Source organism: Hyposmocoma kahamanoa, unplaced genomic scaffold, assembly GCF_003589595.1.
Source record: "Hyposmocoma kahamanoa isolate Upper Pololo Valley unplaced genomic scaffold, ASM358959v1 100021, whole genome shotgun sequence".
Lineage (NCBI taxonomy): Eukaryota > Metazoa > Arthropoda > Insecta > Lepidoptera > Cosmopterigidae > Hyposmocoma > Hyposmocoma kahamanoa.
The window spans coordinates 17,935,660-17,958,677 of NW_020653200.1; the positions used below are offsets into that span (position 1 = coordinate 17,935,660).

The 23,018-nt window shown below is 33.9% G+C and overlaps 1 protein-coding gene across 1 annotated transcript in view; it reads left to right on the forward strand.

The window, feature by feature from the left end:
* Positions 1 to 1,219: 1,219 nt before the first annotated feature.
* LOC113240041 (proton-coupled amino acid transporter-like protein pathetic) overlaps positions 1,220 to 23,018 on the forward strand; it is a 32,823-nt gene continuing 11,024 nt past the window's right edge. Inside the window, exons 1-4 of the mRNA XM_026477249.1 lie at positions 1,220 to 1,346; positions 21,046 to 21,103; positions 21,461 to 21,543; positions 22,199 to 22,273. Coding sequence (XP_026333034.1) covers positions 21,095 to 21,103; positions 21,461 to 21,543; positions 22,199 to 22,273 — 167 coding nt within the window. The 5' untranslated portion in view covers positions 1,220 to 1,346; positions 21,046 to 21,094. The remainder of the gene's footprint in view (positions 1,347 to 21,045; positions 21,104 to 21,460; positions 21,544 to 22,198; positions 22,274 to 23,018) is intronic.

The window sequence follows — 23,018 nt, forward strand, 5'->3', positions numbered from 1 at the left end:
CGGGTCGAAGGATGTTTCTGAGTGTTCGATCTTTGTATTAATAATTATAACAAACTAGTGGAATAACTTCACATAGAAATAGTTTAATATAAATTGAATAAAAATTTAAAGTCTATATTTATATACACTTATATACACAAGTAGCTATTTTATACACACGTTACTATTTAATAGCAGAATAGCTCCTCGTGAAAGAGTTCGTCCAAGGAAGTACTGCCGCCTAACTTATTTATGCTGCCACAGTAATGTAAGCATTACTGCGTTCCGGTATTGTAAGGTAAGGGTGCTGATGAAATTACAGGCACATGAGACGTGTCATCTTATGTCTCAGGGTGACAGGCGCAGTATCCCTCAGATCTTTGCGATTTAAAGCTCTGAGTGGCACTGCAATTGCAATAGATAGACGTAGGCGTGTCGCTTAACACCAAGCGCCAGACCTGTACGTCGCTTGGTTTATTAAAAAAATATTATATAGATTAAAGAGTAACAATCCATATTGAGTCGATAATAGAAGGTCATAAGATAACTAACTGGGTACATATATTATTCCCAATTAGGTGTGAATCACGAAAACTAAACCATGTCGTTTCCATAACTACGAAACATGTAAACAATTTGAACCAAACGTTAATAGCCTTAGAACCTAAATACAAAATAATCTAGCACTAAAATTTCACTAAATAATTTTGTCAAAATAAATAAAATAATGACCATTTGGCTATTCATATTATATCGTATCGGAATATGGTTTTAATAATAATTATGTTTTTAAATTTTCACGTTGCATTATAATAACATTACAAACGGGATAAATGCGATAAAGTCGATTTAATAGGTATATGTTACTCGAATATTGTTATTTACGGGTAAGTAAGTATACTTAAATTGCTATACCTCCACCTCGGTTTCTACTTTGTGGGCTAAAAAATGCAAGCTAAGGGTGGCGTTGACAAATTTGTAGATCATATTCTTTTTTCGCATTTATGTTATTACTATTAGTCAAATATTTATACCTACAAATCTTTAAAGATGAATAGTTTTTTTCAATGAAATAGAAATTCAGTAAGGATAATTTTTAAAAACACCGTAAAAGTTATTGCCTCTGAGCACGGTTCAAGTATGACGCAATACTTCAACCGCTTGCCTCTTACAATGCGTGCGTACTCAGTACAAGTCTAGAGCAGCGTACCAAAGAAACGTCATTCGGTTTTTGAATCGCGAGCAGGACGGTCGCGCGCTGCCTGGTATTTTTATTGCACGTGGGTGCTTCGTACCGCATTCGACATAACCTATAATTGTTCCAGTTAACTCTTAACCGCCTCGCTGCAAAAGTCAAAGGAACCAAGGTAAATAAATGTTTATGTCATAATTCCAGTATATTTTCAGGAAAACGTAACATGACACGCACTGACCGTCTGATGTGTTTTACAATTCTAGTGACCATGGATGTGGCATGGCAAAGCTTAACTTTGAAGTCACGTTGTGATTTTTTTTTAATACTGCCGAAATTTATAGACAAAATATTTTATAGCGAATGCGACTGTTATCACTTTTTACAATAAGAGTATTCGTTTACCTGTGTAGGTACTTACAACAAATTAGCTTTAAATTATTCCGCCGTTACTGAATTATTTCATTACTACTCATTACAAAAAAGTAAGTAGTAGAAAATCATCAGATGAGACGTAAATTTCGGCGAATTGTTCTCATTTCACAGGAGCTCACATGATGCGAAGCGTGGTGACAGACAGATAATACATCTATCGTCAAACAGTGTTCCATTCATGTTAACTGTAAACTTCTAACACGAAACCGGTCACTGCGGCAAGGCGAGGGAAGGGCCGTGTTCCCACACAGCTGCTTGTATTTTTTTTAAGGGCGCAAGTAGCAACTCCTGTCTTTACCTGCGATACACATAACGACCATAGTTTTTTAAGTTACAATCTACTCTTCATAAGTCAAACAAAGTGCTGACTAAAATTTCTTAAATATTTGGAGAAAATGTTAAGAGGTTTAGTTTACCGCACACATTCAAAGTGACGCCTCTCTGGACAATAAACTCATTAACTCCACACAGGAGAGCAAACGTAATTAATATCAACACTTGGATATTATTGAAGCCTTTCCTGCATTATCTCCTACTTTTACTTATATTTTTTACTTTTTATCTTTTGAAACATACAACTTCGATATCGTCACCGTAAGTTGCAATTGTTGTTAAAAGGCTTTTCCATAAATTCAACACCCAATTGCACATTCATCCGTGGGTCATTAATTATACTTAATACTGTCTCTACCTTTGCTTTAATACAGTGAAGTGAAGGACGAAAAATGTTCACAAATCATTAACAAAAAATTAAGTTTCTGAAATTTTACGCAACTAATTATAAAGAAATTGTTAAGAAAATAATTGAATATGAGTACTTTATGACAATTGAGTAAAGTACGACCTACATAAATGTGTAGTTTATGTTATCACAGTAACTGTCACGAGGTCGTTGCATTCCAGGGTACACCTGAATCGAATGTACGTCATTGTAACTAGGTACCTACTTCCGTTACGAGACTTTCATTGTAAGATGTTGCAGTACATAAATAAAAAACAAATGCTATATCAGAAAGTAACGTGCGGCTGAAACCATAGAAAGTATTACGTAGAATCCATATGACGCAACTACATTAACCGCACAATCCCATATATTAATTTTGTTTTTTTACAGAAATTTTTTTTTGACAGTTCTATATAACAGAAAAATGCATCGTACCTAAAACCTGGTTCTTCCGATCTGTTGCGATAGTTATCTTCCATAATTACGTGCAAAAGTGCAATTTATTCGCATAGCAATTAATCCATCTAACATTTTTTCTTGCAAAAATTGTTCTGCGTTAATGACTGAAACATATTTCTGCAGTTAAGTATTTCTAACAATTATTTGTACTCAACACTTACTGAGTAACTGTATTTTATTTTATATACTGAACGGATAATTAATTAGTTCAATCAGTGTAGAGATGGGTCATGGTTAAATATCATTGGGATAAATACTCAGTAGAAAGATAAATACGGAGAAATATCCATAATAATAAAATTTTTAATCTTAATATAAATATTTTTAATCGTGATTTATTATATTTAGTAAAACAAAGTATATTTTTAAACTCAATTGTGAACATTGATACAATTTAGTAGCATGTACGTGTAGTATATTGTTTGTTATACCTTTTTGATACCTCTGGGTTCATTTGGCGTAAAAGCCAAAACCAGTCTTTTCAGATGAGTGAAAAAACGAAATTTATTTTGTATTTTCGCCTGTAATTTTTTTGGTTTAAAACGTATAAAAAGTGTCAAATGCAAAAGATTACTTTTACTTTACTTACTTTTCAGTCATGAAAATTATAAATTACTAAAATCTACCGGACTCCTTTAGTTTAAAAAATTGCTTGTAAAAGGTTCGGCACGAGTTGTTTTCCAAGTTTAAAATGAAATAACAAGTTTATTTATTGATAAAATTTTAATCTTTCTTAACAATATTGAGATCACAAGTTTGGCTTTTTTAAAATTATTTTTTGAAAACAATATCTGCAAGATGTCCCCCATTTTCATCTCTGCAAAGTTGGAGCCTTTTGATGAAATTTTCTTTCACTTTTTCTAACATTTCATTTGAAATGTTTTGAATTTCATCACGAATCTTCTGTTTTAATTCGGCCAGAGAGTTAAGTTGGTGACGAAAGATCCTTTCCTTCAGATATCCCCACAAGAAAAAGTCGGGGACAGACAGGTCGGGTGACCTTGCGGGCCAGTGGATGTCCCCGAACCTGGAAATCAGGCGCCCTGGGAATGCTTCCTTGAGAACAGCCATACTTTTTCGGGCTGTGTGCGGGGTTGCCCCGTCTTGTTGAAACCAGATGTTCTGGAGCTGACGTCTGGCCAATTCCGGAAGAAAGAAGTTGGTCACCATAGTGGAATAATTTTCCGAATTGACGGTAACCGTGTTGCCATGCTCGTTTTCGAAAAAATAAGGGCCTATGACACCTTTCACTCCGATTGCGCACCAAACTGTTACCTTTTGGGGATGCAAATGGTGTTGGTGTAATTCGTGCGGGTTGGTGTCGCTCCAGTACTTGAAGTTTTGCTTGTTCACGTGACCGGAAAGGCAAAAATGGGCTTCATCCGACATAAACAAATTATCCAGTAATTCAGGATTCTCAATAATTTGCTGCTGCATTAACTCACAAAATGCTTACCTCTGAATTTTATCCCGCTCAGTAATTGCTTGGACGACTTGAAGCTTATAAGGATGAGCTTATGTGCATCAATTTTTTAAAAAGCCAAACTCGTTGACCGTCAAATGAACGCATGTTATCTCAATTTGAGCCATATGCAAATGTTTTATTTCATTTTAAAGTTGGAAAACAACTCGTGCCGACCCCTTTATATACATCTGAGAAAACAACATTCAATGGTGTTTACATCCACAGCAATTTTGTATCACAATAACCATTTATAGAGTATTGCCATTTTTGTTGAACTTTTACAAGTAAATTTCGGTGTAAACGCAATAAAAAGAATATGTATTATTTTCTTAAAACTACGAGTAGGTATCCGATAAATTTAGTTAAAAGCTAAATCACTTTACTTAAGTTATATTAAATCTCATTCTCAATTAATTTGTGTTCTAACTATTCGAGCAAACTCATTTCGGTTTAGCGTTGTTATGTCATATAAAAAGTATAATAACATTACAAATATAACTAATATTTTATATTTGTGTCCTATAAATGGTAAACCCAAAAGGGTTTATTCACAAGCGCTCATCTAAAACACATTTCTAATGAGATCCCGACCCAACCCAAAGAACCGACGCCAATCGTAGCTGGAACTTTTCGTTCAAACAGCTTGATGAACTTGCATTTAGCCATGAAAGCATTTTAGTTGTAGGTGGAAGCCATTTCAACGATTTCAATTTTTACGCCTTTCAGAGTCGTTTTCAGTCCTTCAGCAAAAGAGTCTATATTCGTGATATCATTTCCAAAAGTAACAGAGTTGGTCTGCAGATCTCTTTAGTACTTCCTTAACTCCATCGGGAGCTCCCTACCGTGCGCACATTCGTAGTAGCGCCATATAACTCTGGTTAAGTTGGAGCAGTAGACGCTCAACTGAGACATTAATGTAAAGTATATAAAGTAAAAAAATAATTATATATGTGCCATACTGAAGGCAATAATAAAAAAGGTGTTAACCAAATTTTAAAACGATGTAAAATTTGTGATATTCATTCAAGTCCACATAATCCGGTCTGAGAATCGATTCAAAGTCATTTATCCGTTTCGATCCAAAAAAATCGATCGTGCATCCCTATCTCGACTCGAGCATAGTTAAAGTGTAGCCGAGACTAGATTTTTCTCTCTCTCGCTTTCTACAAGGAAAAAAGATGGCTATCTGTTTGTAGCTTAGCAAAAACTATTAAATATCTTTAAAATATTCTGATTTTAAACTCAATGCTTTGGTTTATGTAATCACACTATAGATTATTATTACCTTATATTTTTACGCAAAGATAAAGACTTAATATACATTTGCAAATGTGTTTTACATTAAAATTTTAGTAAAATTTTGTAGGTGTAAAACGTATATCGTAAGTGGTGTGGTATGGTGTGCTGGTGCTTACGCCAATCCACTTATTAAAAATTGTAATTACGACGTGCAAAATCTAACGTGCTGGAAATAAAACGCTTCTAAATACAATGACATAAAAACCACTTATTTAGACACTAAATTAACGTCTTGAGATGAAAACAAATGTGGCATTTACGATATATTTAAATTAAAAAAAAAAGGAAGTTGACTGATACATCTGTATTTTATATTTTGCAACAAATTTTGGTTAAAAATATATGGGTCGTATAAACCTTACATTTAAGAATTTGGATATTTCATATACAACAGATCAATAGAGCTCAAATTCTGAGTAAAACTGTGTATATAACTCACTTTGGCCAAAATGGTGTTTACGCCAATTAAACCCAGAGGTATCGTTTTTTCTATACGCAGTGATAAAAATAATCTTTTTAAGTACCGTAAATCCCTGTATTTTTGCGTGAATCTTATTATTTAAATGTGTAGTTTGTTACAAAAATTGTCTCCACACAATATTAATCAGCTATCTAACATTTTGTATGGATTTTTTTTTCGTTACTAAGTTGGTCCATTTTTGTACATTTGTTCAGCTTTGTATATAGAATAAGAGCGCTCCCTCACCGAGAACATTCGCCTGTAATGTAACATTCAAGATACGATTAGCCTGCGATTCCACCAGAGATGTGCGAGGTTGCAAGGCTTGCTTGCAACTGCTCTGAGAGCCAGGAGTGCCCGCGAGTGCCTTTGAGTGCCGGCGAGAGCCAGGAGTGCCCGCGAGTGACTTTGAGTACCCGCGAGTGCCTTTGAGTGCCCGCGAGTGCCTTTGAGTGCCTTTAAGTGCGTTTGAGTGACCGCGAGTGCCTTTGAGAGACCGCAAGTACCTTTGAGAGCCCGCGAGTGCCTTCCACTCAAACGTACCCAAAAGCACTCGAAGACACTCAAAAGCACTCAAAGGCACACGCGGGCACTCGCAGGCATCTAATTTTAGTAAAGACTTGAAAACATTTCCACCATGTCTGGTGGATTCGCAACCTTACAATCTGAACAGATTGTTACATTACAGGCGAATGCTCCCGGTGAACGAGGCTACCTAATGTTACGCAGCGAATGCTGGCTTCACCTCCCTCACCGCCTGTAATGCTCGCTTTTGAACGTTACAGAGCATGTTCGCGCAGTTAGTGAAATGTTATCGACTCGAAAAACGTAGGTACTAAAACAATATTGTTACTTAAAACAATGTCGAAATGAGAAGTAATGGTACATAATTATTTAATAAATAATGAATTATAATAAATTTTATTATAAAAAACACAAAAAAATAATTATCCATGTTTTAGAATAAATACTCAGTAAAAACGGATATTTTTTGGATATTTATCCTTTGACGGATATTTATCGGGTAAAAACCCAACACAATCAAATCAAGGCAATCAGTATATATACATATATATACTAAAAATAGCTGCGTAAATATATATAGTGTGTGCGTGTGCGTGCGTGCGTGCGTGCGCGCGTGTGCGTAAGCTAGTCTGAGTTTAGCGGTGATGAAAAACTCGTTTGTTATAGTTGAACTGTTTCTCTTTCCTCTACCATTTTCCTCGCTATATTGAGGTGAAAAGTCGTGTTTTTCGCTCTGCAGCAAAGTTGTTTTACGTCTCGTACCTTGAAACCCTTGCTACACTCAGGATTCAATTTTTGAACCCTTCGCTCAATCTTGGGATCCTTCGCTTGCTCAAGTTTCAATACAAGCACTCGCGCCGAACAACAACTTTGCAGTCTTGCATAACAAATAACTATTTTTCCTATTGATGAACTTTAAAAATACAGTTCTTTTAATTCTAATTTCAGCAACAAAAAAAACGTTGTAAGAAATGAGTACACGTTCACGAAGTCGTAGTTTACCACAGCCTGAATGGGCAAGACCATGCAAGTAGATAATTATGTAGGCGGTATTCTTTAATCGTGTCGTGATCACTACCTTACCACCTTTGCGAGACTGACACCATTACGTTGACTAAAATCATATAAGCACAGACGAATAAATCAATAACTCAATACTCGTACATAATTGAAATCTGGCATGACAAGGCAAAAAGTTGCTTGCTGTGAAGTACTCATCAATACAAATATAATTTTGAAAAATAAAATTATGTATAATGATGTACATATAGGTATATGCAAAATGCGTAAGCGTTTTGATTCTAAAGAAATAGCTAATCGTTGAAGACATTTGCATGAATTTAAAATTAAAATATGCATTATCCTCCTACTAATCACAATCGTGTCGAAATACTCACTATTGTCTAGTATTCGATTCTGATCCTTTTTTTGTATGAGCAGATTTTGGTTGAGCTATGAAACGTTTGTAGAGTTTGATTTAAGGCCTGTTTACTTCGACATCTAACCTTATCAAACAAGACATGGATATTTTGCAGTACTTGTTACATACGAAGGGCGACAGGACGTGTGGACGTAACTCAACTAGTTAAGTACTTCAAAGTGATTGTAATTACCATGGACATGCATGGACCTTACAAATTTAGGCACTGGAATACTAGTTCAGGATATTTATTAGGAAACGGATGCGAAAGATTACGTTCATTATCATTACTCATTACATGGGATGGAATTTGATGTTACATAGGTATAGGCTGTACACTTATCTACCCGTTGCACAAAATGCTTTGAGGTAGATTATTTTATTAAACACCTTTGAATTGGAACGGAATAAAGCGTGACCCGTTGCATTACATGAACACCTTTTTTGTATAAAACTAGTCCTGCTTGGCATGAACCTTTTTTTCTATTCGTTACCTAGCTAATTCTATAAGTACGCGTTTGTCACATCTACAAGTATAAAAATAAATTATCTCTATTGTATGAATTAACATTATCACCATTGCAAGGAAAGGGAGAGTCGAACGAGACTGTTTTGGCACCACTTCAAGTACTACCAGATAATTTAATAACAAACTTTCTTTGTTCCGCGACCATTGTAAGTACGTATATGTATTGTACCTTCTACGTATTTGCACTCGTAGCGATGTTAAATACCTACATGTCCGGTATCAATTTAAATCAAAGCGGCGTTTTCGGGCGTAACGTTTGTTTAATTAAGAATCAGTGACTGCTTACTTAACAAACATGAGTTCTAATTACGCAGCATTCAGAAAAACATTGTTTTCTTTGCCTCGTGGCTTAGCTAGGGTTACCATTCCAAAATTCAAATATTCCAAACAGCTCACAAAAAGCTAACATTGGTAAAACAGTTTAGGCTTCATAAAGTCCGTAAAATTTCACTTAATTAGAACGGCTGGTCGCACAATGTTCAAGTGTTTCACTTGCACCAAAATTTAAGGCTTCCTAAATTAAAAAAATGATTAGAAAAATGTTTGTAATTAGAAGTATTAACTGCCTCGGTGGCCGAACAATTACCATGTTTGTCTGTCACGCACGGGTCCCAATTTGCAAGTATGTGCGGAGTGCGGACCTTTAATCTTTATTATTCTGAACACTTTCCCCTTAAGTTGTAAAATCCTTAAGGTTTCCCGACACAGGTCCGGTCCACTTTAGTTCTAGACATGTCTATATAAATTCGGACGGATGGTAACCCTACTCCTGCATGTGTATCATTACTGCGTATGTATGTCTCTCTGTATGTCTACTACAATGCACATCTTTAAAAGTAGTAAAGTTATCACTAGCAGGCACCAAATTTTTAACACCGAATCCTTTAATTAAGTTTGGTCGCAGTTTTAATTGTAAGTGTCATAAGTTATCTACACAGCTCAGCCTACACTATCATCGAGCCCCTTCCAATTGGGGTCCTGAGGCATTTTGCCAGTTTTTCCACCTTATTGTCACGCCATCGCCATCTGAAAGGGATGCCTATCCCTTAGAGCACAACGGAACGTTTTGCAAGCAGGTGCTTGTAAAACGTTCCGAATAAGGCTACATATACCCTATGTTTTACAAAGTGGTTCCTTGATTAATAAATAATAATAATAAATAACGCACACACTCATCGCCCCGCACTAGGGAACCCCTGTATCGCGGGTACACCCAGGCCACGAGAGAAATAAATGTAGTCCGCACAAATATTTCTCCCGTTCCGAGAATCGAACCGCGACCTCTGCGTAGCAGACTAGCCTGTTAACCGTTTGGTCACAGGTAAATTGCCTGTAATCATGAATCACCACGATACTAATTCAGAAATAATTACAAAACAAACAGACATATACATAGTACTTTTATGTTCATGACATTATATTGAGTACTTAAATTTATTTATTATATAACGTTTATTTATTTTAATACACGGCTACAAATTCAAAGGCCGCCAACATTGCCACCAAACTGTAGGACAGTGTACTTACGTTGCATATTAGTACTTGGTTTAGTAGGCACATTTAAACAGCTATTATGTAAATTAGGTCAACCAGTCTATTGTTTTCTACGTAAATGTTATTGTTAAAATTTAATTAAGTAGTTTACTTTTTTATTAATACTTAAGCGCTTTGCATTGCCTTCTATTGTCTACGACTCTCACAGGACGATAATGGGTGCACCTATGTAAAATAGAAAACAATAAACACTTACAGCGCCAGCAGACGCCATTTAATTATATTCTTATATTACATAATGTCCTATAATAGCGTACAAGTTACGTAACATTAATTGGCTTCTTTCTCCAGGACAGGTAACTCGAAACCTAACTGGCTTCAGCTTTCGCCGCTTCGTTCAATGTGCCAAGACAGTAGTGTCAGTACGACACATTATGCCGCGTGAAACGTGACACAACTATGATACCTTATGACATGTTATGTTTTCCTACTTATTACACTACGGCACTAGCTAAACGACTCCAGCATGAACGAATTGAAAAATTTAAATTAGTGTATAAAAAAGATAAAAAATCAGGAACGTAAAAGTACTATTAAAACAATCTATTTTGTTTTTCGGTTAACGGTGCAGAAACTTTTTACAGGTACTTTGTAAATGCTATCTTATTTGCTCGCAGTTTGTCTCCATTTTTCATTTTTTAGATTTCTCAGATCAACATAGTATAATTTTATAGGTACATTGCGTACTTGCTTGTTTATAACTTAGCACACAAACACATATACATGACTAACAAAATGGTTGACTTATTTTTTGTACTGTACTCTATGTAAGTATAATAATTAGCGATCGGAATAGGTTGAGCTGTGTCAATAACCTCGAACGTTCTGTTTGTTTACCATGGACGTAACTCCGGGATTCCGGAATTTTAGAATAGTGCGTTATGTTGTCAGATCATTGTGGAAGAGTGGACTATGTTCATCCACACATTTTTCTTAATACAACAAAGTGCCTGATAGAAAAAAATGTATATGTATGTATGTATAGTCCTGTATTTACATAGTATGTGTACATCTTTGAGTACGTTTTTACTTGCTTGGTTCTAAGATAGATGATGCTACACGTTGCCAGACCGTTCCAAGCGCTATTTGGTTTACGCTATTATTTTTTCCCTTTCTATTTTCAAACATTTAATATACTAACTTATAATATATTAGTTATTTGAATTAATATATTAGTTACTTGAAATGAACACATTTCAATTGCGTTGTTAATTGTGTTATATAGGTACACATGTGAATTGACCCTGGCTTATTTATATTTTTGACCCTGGTTAAATATTTTTGGCGAATTTTTATTTGCTTTTGTTGCGATGGACCATTGAGGATGAACATATTATTTGATAATTTTTCGCCCAATAATTGGGGTAGGTACTATGATTTATTTAATTTAAACATTTTATAAAACTTCCTAATGTCTACTGCCAATGGCACTCAAATTCATTTCTGATAAAACTTTACAATGAAGTGCATGTTTATAATCTTGAATATTGTAAATTAGTCTTTGATGATGATTGAAAACACTTTGTCTTTTAATATATTTTTCTCACTTGGTTCGGTAATTGTGTATAAATGTGTTTATATTTGATTATACAAAACTTGCTTTTTTTACGTGGAAGTATATTTTAAAGGTTTTTGTAAAAAGTAAGTCATATTTTAGGTAAGATATTAATTATTTTGGAATTCTTAGTATTTTGGAGAAACAAAAAAGCTCAGACATGGACAATGTTAAGGTATAAAAAGCAGAAAAATGACAATCACCCTAGGTTACTCTACGACCAAGCTAGTACATATTTAACAAGTAAAAATGTAGCATTAAAAGTGCATTACAGTCACCGTGTACCTAGAAAGTTTCAAACGAGCCAGTTACGCCTCTGTTTAGGTTCATTTTAAGAAAATAATAAAAATGTGGATATCGTTCGACGAGTTATCTATTATAGTCTATTTTAAAATGAAACTTTGGCCATGCAAAAAGTATCACAAGTTTGTTATATCACTGCGTATAACGCAATTCATAATATTGTATCAGTCTAGAAAACCTATGGCAAAACTTTTGTATCTAAAGTCTTTAAGACTCTGATATTATATAATGATAGTGTAGCGTATATGCCAGCGAAATATGTTTATCACAATTTAAACATATTACATGTTTGGCGCACGCTTTGCATCAGGCATCATACCGGTAGAAAAAAGCGGCATAGATATTTTAAAAAATTGAAAGGAACCAAGTGGAGTAGGAATTTTCACAGATAAATACGGACTTACTGCCTCTACAGCCTGACTGGAGTACGCAGAACAGTTTGATACCATTAAAACTTTTATCTTATTTACCCAGCTCTGATACCATCGTTACACGACATGCAAAATAGTTATGAAAAAGCAAATGTATGCAACCAATTTTAACATTCGACCAAATCAGAGCTGCCATATATGAGAGTAGGTATAGAGGAATATTTAAAAATATTGTTACGTAGTTATAAATTTGCCCCACTGACATCTGTAGTTGTCGTATGATCATACAGATTTCTATATACAAATAGACTTTTCACATCAAAGGAAACGAAAAATTGGTAATGTGGAAAAACTTGATAATTTATTTAGATTTCTTAGATTTTGACTCTTTCAACGACAAAATTGAAGACAATGAAACTATCACGTATGAATTTATATTTTCATACAGGTAAAATGATTGACACTTTATTGTCAAAATGTATAAAGATGAATTGATTGGACTGCCAATTTTAACTACAGGGACAGCTATAAAAATTCAGGAGTAGACATTAAACCACATTCAAACTCGTAATCTACTAACTACTAATAACTCATAAAGGTATCTAATATTTTTTTGTTTAATAATGAGTTTAAAGAAAAGTATATTATGACCACACGTTCCAGATAGCAAAAATATTCTATTTCGACTGTTAATCATCGGTGTTAAAAATTTTGCAATCATCATGATATTGAGTATTGGTCCATTACACATCTACACTATTCATACTATATACCTATGTATACAGTACTTATTACTACCTTATCTAATACCTATGCTTATTTATGTCACACTAATGAATATGTACTTAGTAATAATAATTTGGGTAACAACAATACCAATTCCCACTACTATGAGTATCATACCAAAGCAACGGAATTTACTCTAGGTTACTAACCAAACGCCCATACCAGAACCAGTTTGGAAAAGCTCCTTGCAAAATTGGTCATACCGGGAATCGAACTCGGGAACTCCACATCTAGCGCCCCTAGTGTAAGCGCTTGGGCCAGTAAGTTCGTCGTCAAATAGAAATAACAAACACAAATATCGCGCAATCCATAACTACAAAATATTGGTTTCAGCGAGTCAGTCAATGAGTCACAGTTGAATACCATGACACAGCTTTCATAGGCGAGGCAATGCGTCGCCTCTAAAAATAGGTCAAACTTTTATACGTATTTTTTTCTTAATAAATTCTTTTTAAAAATAACAGGACATTACACTATGAGTAATTTGAACTAATTATGGAGAGATGCCTCAATGTCGATAGTATAATATAGTACATCCGAAATTTTAGAAATACACTGTAATCATAAGAAATGTGTTAAACTAAATATAATTTACTTTTAACAATTAGCAGATTCGATGAAGTTATAAAAGCGTATCATCGTTTAAGTCTATAGGCGAATTTACGCACTGGTGTAATGTGACTAGGTACTACAGAAAATTAAGTCAGTCCGCCACACATGAAGCCAACAAACTTTATTAACACTTTAAAATTATACATTTCAAATAAAATCAACTTAAAAACTTCTTCGTTATTGTACTGTATTGATTTTACATAACGGTAAAGCCACCAACCAATTTAGATATGTACTTCTCGTAGGGACGTAAGTTATGGATTAAATTCATTAGCAGATATCTGCCTTGAAAATTTCTATTTTGCGATAGTTTTAGTGTACGATTACTTGATTTAAAATAAAGAAAAAAAATATTTATGACATTATACCATAAATTATTTAAATTGTTTAATCGGATATAATAATACGATTACCTACTCTACAAGCCTGCCACTATATGTACAGTACCTACTTTGCATTCAGCTTTCGTTAACAGTGTTTACCGACCTAGGAAACAGGACTCTATTATTAGCTTCCCTTGATACTTCAGCTACTTCCTCTAAATCTATTATTGCCTTGCCATGGATTGTTTCTCAGTTAAGTTGTTTGATATACGTACACTCAAACATTTGTCCAAAAAATCTAATACAGTTTTCTGCACACTTTTTTGTGGGTAGAATTTATGCGGATTTTTAATACTCTTCTCCTACTATATATATTTTAGAATTATACATTATTCGTTGGAATCAGCATATTTGAAACCAATTCTGTTGTTTTTCAATCCTAACATTGGACCATCTGTCATGATGATATGAAATTATAGAAACACTTGACTATAGTGAGATAAGACCGTTAAGGACACATCTGTGTAGAGGTGATATTGACTGCACCAACAAACGCCACTTCTTGTCGATAACAATAAAATTATTGATATTCATGTACGAATATATACGTACACATCTATGAGGCCAATGATAAACGTTACATAAACAGCACCGATAGTGCATAAATAGCTCATCTTTGTTTTTTTAAGAAAACAAAGATGAGCTATATATATTAATTGTTGTATATAGGTATATAAATTGTTAAAATACTATTAGAGCTGTTTATTACACCATTTATTTTATTTACAAAATAGTACGTTAGAAACAATTTACCTGCCGTTTCAAGAAAATAAAATAATGATGAGGATCAACCACATAAAATATAATTGATATTTAAACGTTACAACGCATTGGTTTTACATTTACGAGTATTTTACTTTTAAAATTATATCAATCCAACAAGTAATAGCAGAGTAATTACAATTATTATTAAAGTTTTTACAATCGGATTCATCGCAAGGCACTTGCCCTGTTTCGGACGATGACGTCACTTGTCGCCACCGCGTGAACACACTTATGGAAGATACGTTTCTGGGATCATTTTATTTGAGTTCATTCATCATTGCTAATTTATGTTTTATAATCAGAAGCAATTATAGTGTTAATTAAAATCATAATATGGAGTTCCGTTATGTTATAGCCTAATCGGATAGGTAATTTGCCGAAGATAGAGTATTTTACGGTTGCAGTTCTTTAATTTAATAATGCGAATTATTCTAGCACTGAAGTTCGAGAGGTCCTAGCTTATTTAATCAGACCTACCTGCTTATTAAAAAATAAATAAATAAAAAATTATCAGACAAAAATCATTCCACAGCAAGTAGGCTTTCACGTTCGTCATCACAAATCGCCAAAGTCGTTCATGGTAAGCAAATAATAAACATTGTACAGATGTTTCGAACAAGCATACGCGTCAACGTGGAATTATGAAAACAAGCGAATACATTTACGTACAACCAGACGCAATTAATCTATATTGTACACCACACCTGCATTCTAGATTCAAATGCGAACGACTAAACAAAAATGAATCGACCAGTGAAGGTGAAGCTCAAGCTGTCATATTGTGAGTTTGCAATGCGTTGTTTTTTACGCTGTAAAAGAGTTTTTCCAGGGAAGTACTGTCACCTTACCTATTTCTGCCACCAATTTTGCGATTTAAAACTCTGAGTGACTTCAATTGTTATGGACAGGCATGCAGACGGAACGAACAAGTCGTGCGCTTGGTGGAAAACCAGGTTTAACATGATCTGATAAAAAAAAAAACGCGCCCCTTACTGTTAATTATTTCATGAGGAGAAACTGTTATGTCTACGATCGATTAAAATGAGGCATTAGACCGTAAAAGTTAAACGTTTTGTGTGAATGAAGAGTTAAGTACTACCATTACATTACGAAAGTGTCACTTTGGCCAAAGCCTTTTTATGACACTTTCACCTTACAGTTTTTCCGGACTTACAAAATGACTGTATTGCGAACAATAAAGTTACCTCTATATATAAGTATTTGCAAAGTATGTTGCTTTGAATAAATTTGTGTTTTTTGACACCGTTTCCTTAGTTGAGATCTAAATGTTTGATAGGTACTGAAGCGCCACGTGTTTTAGTGCTTGAGTTGCGCTCTTTTAATGGCCTACTATCGGCGCCATTGATCTCGACTACGAGTTTTGAATAACAAAACATTACGGTTCACCGAGGTGAAATTATAATCTTCTTTATCCGACTTAAAAAAAGGAGGAGGTTTTCAATTCGACTGTAGTTTTCTTTTTTTTGTAAGTGTATTACGCGATTACTCCGACATTTCTTTTTTGTTAAAAAGAGAGTGCCTCAATATTGGTCCCATTTAAATTTGAAGAAAATATTCCACCTCGAAGGGTGGCAAACAAGGGGACAAATTCAGTTTCGCGCACTTTCCGGTAACTGATTTCAATAAAACTTGGCAAATAGATGCATTACCACGAACTTATGAGGTCGGTTTTTTAAATAAAAAGTAACAATTATTCAATTATCGGCTGGATAGTAAACATTTCAAATTATGTCGCGCATGCAAAAACTTTTTTAAAACGGTAAAGCAGCAAGATTTAATAGTCATGCTAAATTAGTAACATTCTTTCCGTAATTCTATTTCACCATTCGTTAAGTTCATTTATCAAACTTCTTCATGTACATAAAATATTAATAGTTATCTCAACCAAATAATTTAAGGCACTTCTAGTGCTATTGACAAAGTACTCAATGAAATGCTAATCTGGAGCCATTAAAAGAGATTGGTTTCATTGTAAATTTACATTATAATACTATTCTAAGCAAACAGTAGTGAAGTGCAAAGGTCTTATGGAAAGATAGTGATTAGTGTCATCCATTATGTATAAATAACAAATACGTACATAAAATGAGTATGGAACATGGATGAGATCTTCAAGATGACTTTGACAGATCAGTCGTGCTTGTTCTATTAGGTCGAGAGGACGTCGAGGTATGTTCTGTTAATATTACTTAACTATTATCCGAGCCTTCATAAAAATCAATGCGCGAACGGTGCGTTAATATTAAAACAGAATTATAAACATACGAAGTGTAAATATTTTAGAGAAGTTACAAGTACAAGCGATGTCAATTCATAAACTCTAGACCAATTGCGACGGTTTTTATATGTTCAAGAAAGAAAATTAAAACACAATTTTTACTGTTTTATAATCTTCTGTCTATCTTCAATCTACCTACTAAAATACTTGAATCAGTGAAAAAAAATTAATCACGGCAAGACGACCCCATTTGGAAAAGCGCTCAATAATAATGGTCACACAAGGTTCAGTTCTATCCAAAACAAAGATGATAAAACTTGAGACAAGTCTTCGACTCTTCCATCGTATTAAGTTATGAGATAACAATGTTGTGTCAGGTTTCACGTTATTTTATCCTGGACTCTCCACCCTACAAATTTGTTGAAGACTAAAATATCTTAATTATAAAGAATATTTTACAACTTGCCATCACGCCATACAATTATTTCAAACATTTTATGAAATATCTTAAAAGTAAAGACAAATTGTCACAATGCCGCAGATTCTGCAATGGCTACCACATGAATGTTTTACTAAAAAACGCTAACGGTTGAAGATGTGGAGAAACTTTTGAAATTAGAATTACAGTCCAAATATTATTTTATTTTAGTGCGTAACTTCGGATTTATTTTTAGGAAGTTAATCCTAAAATCTCCTAATAAGTTCACATAGGTACCTAGACAATATATTACAAAAAATACACACTATCTTAATTACACAGATAAAAATCTCAAATACAAGTAATGAAATTACAATACAAATTTATTTTTACCATTAAAAAAAATAATTTTGCTGGCATGTACTTTCGGTCAATAACGATAATGCCAATCGCACTTAACAATATTTAACACATTGACTTACAAAAAGTCAATGATTTAACATGAATGTTTTATCGAACCAATTCCAATAGTATGTTTTATTAAATTTATTTGCCTATTTTGTAGGCACTGTGAAATAATTTGTGAAAATGAAGTTTATTCGCGTAGGTACATGTTTAATTGTATGTACACATACATCATTATTGACGACAATAGTTCATATTAACCATTGACTTACAAATAAATGGACGACGGGTCTAATACAAAAACCACGAAAAAAATGTCCCAAGTCAACCTATTTAAACGTAGTGACATGTCAAGGAATATGAAAAAGCTAAAACGTTGAATTTAAATTGTAATGTCATCGCAGTACCTACTGTCTAATTTTGCTTACTTAGCTGTCAGTCGAACAAACGAAGGCTAGAGCGTGAATGACGCTATGTATATGATTTTAACGCCCTTTAAGTTCGGACACTTTTTAGCGCGGACTTGACGTCCATAGTAATTCAATGATATTAACTGATCTAATAGAAAGATGTGATAAACAACATTTACTTATATTTGCCTACATGTGTATATTTCAAAGAACAATAAAACTAAATTGCTACACGGGTGTCGAGCGAGAGCGATCGAAATGGACGGAATAATTTTTAATCAATGTAAACATCCAAATCGTCATGACACAGCTTTTTACGCGTTTTTTAACTGTCATAATTAATTCGCAAATATGCAACATTCTTGAATCTCAAGGAACATAAAGTTGTCTGTGTCCGTCATTTAATTGTGTATGCTTTTGATATCCTATCGCGTTTGCTAATTTGTTTTGTATCCATATTGCATTTGGTACAGGGTCAAGAGCATATAACAAGCTTTGGACTTATAATTTAAAATCTACACTAGCGTGTTGATTTTGATTCAAATCGGATTTCTGAGCGAGAAGATGAACCTGATTCCTACTATATCTTTCTAATTTGTGAGTTAAATCAACTATTGTTCCGATTAGAAATGTCAAAAGTTTCCGATCGGCCAGTTGTGAATGGCAATTATTCGGCCTCGACTCGGTAAAGACGCAGTTTCCGATCGGAAGAGGCAATCAAAATCAAACTGCAGGTCTACTACGATAAGAACGGTCCAGTGTCGAATGCGATATGTGCTCTTAACTGTACAGGAAGCATACATTACTATTGATCTTCGAACAAAAAGTAATTAATAGGTATCTAAGAACCAAGTCATACGTACGTAATAATGATTAATGTTGATATACATACAATTGAGTAACTAGGTATTAGAAAAGACAATTCGTAATAAGTATTATTTAATTTGATATTACTAAAAATAAATATAGGTAACTTCGTGTCAACTGTGTTTGCGTGTGTTAAGTCAAAACATCGGTTAATATCTTATAAGTAGTCCCCACAGTGGAATAGGCCGTCGTTTACAATGTGGTTCATTCTTACATCAAAACTGAATGTGACTCAAAACTATGGTACCTAAGCTTACCTACTAGCGCACGTAATAAATTACTACATTATTAAGTAGAAGTATTTTTTCCTGAATCCATCCGTAAATAAGTAATTGCGTGTCAAACAAAGATCGAGTTTTGGTTAAAAGCAATATTGGTAGTCAAAAATTTACTTTGTTCGTAGTGATCTTCTGCGTTCAGCGACGGCCACCGTTTATCACATGACTTTAAATGATAGCCGCGCCACTTCACGAAATTCCTAAAACTTAAATAGTACAGTAGATTACATCTACAGGTCCTCTATGTTCAAGAAAATGTTACAAATGTACAATGTATTGAAATTTGAAATATAAAACTGCATCAAAAAATCTAGGTAAGCTTTTGTGATGGATCGGTTCAGACACATATTTAAATAATTTATCATTTCAAATGAGGCATAAGGCCAGGAGATGTATCCTTGATTTTTAAAACAGTATGAATAATTTATTTCACTCTTTATACTGCTTTGTAGTTGCAAATAAAAGTACATAATATACCTAAAATATTGTCAAAAGAATACAGCTATCCATTCTATTTGACATATAAACTACGCAACATAAAAATATCGCTGTTTGCTTAAATTTAGAAAATTATCACATTTGGATGATGTAAATTTGGAGACCGTACGTGTGACATATTCTTAAATAGTTTTATCATTTGGTTTACAAAACTCTGATAAGTTCCACCGTTTGTCTTTTGATTTCTCACTGCCTTTTGATGTTTATCCTAAATTTATGCAGATAAATTAAATGTAGTATCATCCGATCGCATCATTATCACTATTGGTTCGCATGTAGCGTAATATATACTCATTAAAATTATGTAATTTTCTCACAAATTAATCTAATTTCTCACAGATAGAGCTACGGTCGTTAAAAATAAAAAATAGAGATCTGCAACAAGCATATAGAAAAAATCGTAAGGTCCACTAGTTCGTTGCGTGGCTTAATTGGCATAGCGTCTGGCACGGTTTGCTGGAAGACGCTGTTTCGAATCCAGCCGGATCGAATGAATTGTTTTCTTAGTGTTTGATCTTTGTATTAATATTTATAAAAAAGTAGTGGAGTAATTTCACAAAAATAATTGAATATGGTGGTTAAACATCGTGACCATTCTTTAAAAAAAATTACTAAATTGTATAATTTGTTAATGTTAATTTCCTATTTGTAAGAAAAACATCAACTGGCGTTAACTATATCGGGTGCAAATAGAAAGAAGGTTGTCACTACTCAAAAGACCTGGACCTAGAATTCGCGGCCTTCTATAATCATGATACCTTTTCAAGCAAATTATCGAAAATAAGGTAATGCGTTCTTACTTTCGATCATCAAAGCAATACTTACCTTAAAGTCGTTGAAAAACCAAATACGACAACAAGCACATAGAGAAATTCGTGAGTCTGGTTCATTCCGTGGCATAGTTGGTATAGCGGCTGACACGGTTTGCTAGAAGACGTCGGTTCGAAACCGGCCGTATGTGAAGTGTGGAAACAAGTGGACTAATTTCACATAAAAAATGATTGAATATCAATTCAACAAAAATTTTATTCTTACCTTTTTCTTGATTAGTGATAAAACTTAGATTAGTATTCGTTTCAACAAACGTTAATCGTTGTTTTCTCTTTTATTACAGAAAATCTGCACTGCATTGATATATATTTCTCTACATTCAAATCATCAAAATGGTCAACGTAAGTATTCATTTCCATTTACAATCAATTAACATTATTCCAAAGAAACTGTGAAGGACAAGATCGACAAGTAAATCGACACGTACAATTTGTCTAAAACTACCTATAAATATTGAAGTTCTCACTCCGGAGTGTAGCTTCAATATCTTAGAAACGGGGCCCAGAAAAACCATGGCGAATGATGTGAGTGGAGAAATCGCGCCCAGGGACCATAAAGATTAGAAAGATTATTTCCCACTAGTCAACACAGGTACTTCCCTGGTAGACTTATACAGGAAGCGAAGAAAGTATACTCAAGTTAACTTGTTAGCACTACCTTTACCGGAACTGCTAAATTAACATTACACTCCATCTCAGGATTCGAATGGAGGCGTACCTCCGCCACAGGAGTTGGAGACTTTCCTCCCCCAAGATGAAAAGAAGGAGAAAATTGTTGCCAAGTAAGTGCATTACACCTAAGTACATGATATTAATATTAATTATAAATTGGCATAAAACAAATGATAAGTAGGTATTTAGCTACTTATGTAGTATCACACTTTATTTACTAGCAAGTTAGGTAGTTAAGCGTTCAGGCAAAATTTGTAAACGATTTATGTTTGGTAACTATCAAAGCTACAGCATATCTATATATAACCAGATCAATATAAGTAATTACTTAGATCGGTGCGGCTCGTTCGATCTACCTACATCGGTAGGTGTTCCAGGCCTTTCTCAAAGAATTTATTTATAGATATAGATCATTACGACATAAATTACAATAAATAAATAGAATTGATGACTACGATACCTACAATCTATGGAATTAGTTATTAAATTGATAAAATATGCATTATTTTGACCTTTATTTTTAAGAGGTTTACTACAATTTGCTTAGTCATATTTAAATTAATTAACACTTACAGTGAGCATGCATCCACTCGTTCCTATCATTGAATATTTTCTAAAATTTAAGGCTACCCTCTCTAGTTATTAATTAAGGCGTGGCGGCCCTATTGTATTACCCGAGGCGAGGCTCAAGACGCTCGAAAGATTAAAACAAATTGCTTTAAATTCAAGAAGATACTTTTTAACGTTAAGTGTTTTTTGTGCCAGATTTAACATGACTAAAGACGTCGAAGCAGCAGATTTTGATCCGTTTACAGAGCGGAAACTAGACAACCCAACTTCGTAAGTATTTTATAAGCTTATCAACAAATTATACATACACCACATAGTTGGAATTGATATTGTTTTGTGGTTAATGGCGTACTTATTGTTTTTAATAATAATTGCTTATCATGTGTGCAAATGTAATTAGTAAAACCAGCTAGCTGTATTTGAACTAAAGAACTTGGTATTAATGGAGCTATTGTTTATTCCAGATATTGGAAAGTACCTATATATAAATGCTTGCGTGGTAGGCGCTACCATTTTAAATTATAGATTATTTTCGTATACACAAATGATCCAGTGCTCATAAGTGTATAATAATATTTCAGTGTTTCCCGTTGGGCAGATTGATGGTCAGACTGGTCTGGCCAATGGGATTTTTTCCTATTTTCGAGATCACAGACATATTAATATATCTGTGGTCCAGATTGATTTGACAAATGGCGCTTCCTTCCGCTAACTAAAACGCGGTTTAGTCACAAAATATTTTTTTTGAGTTATCATTCATAACTCTGTTTTAGAATATTGAAATTATTTAATGATACTTTTAGGTTCCGATATGTCGGACACTTTAACTGTTTTTAAATTGAGAATATTGAGCTCTATCTTATTCCGTTTAAAATGAATATTTGACAACATGTCCTTACGCGTGTTTTAGTTAGTGGATGGCAGATATATCTGTACTGAGTTTTAGAACTCGCTCAATGTGTTTTACCAACAGAAAGAAACGGAACAACGGCTTCATTGTATAGCAAAGCGAATA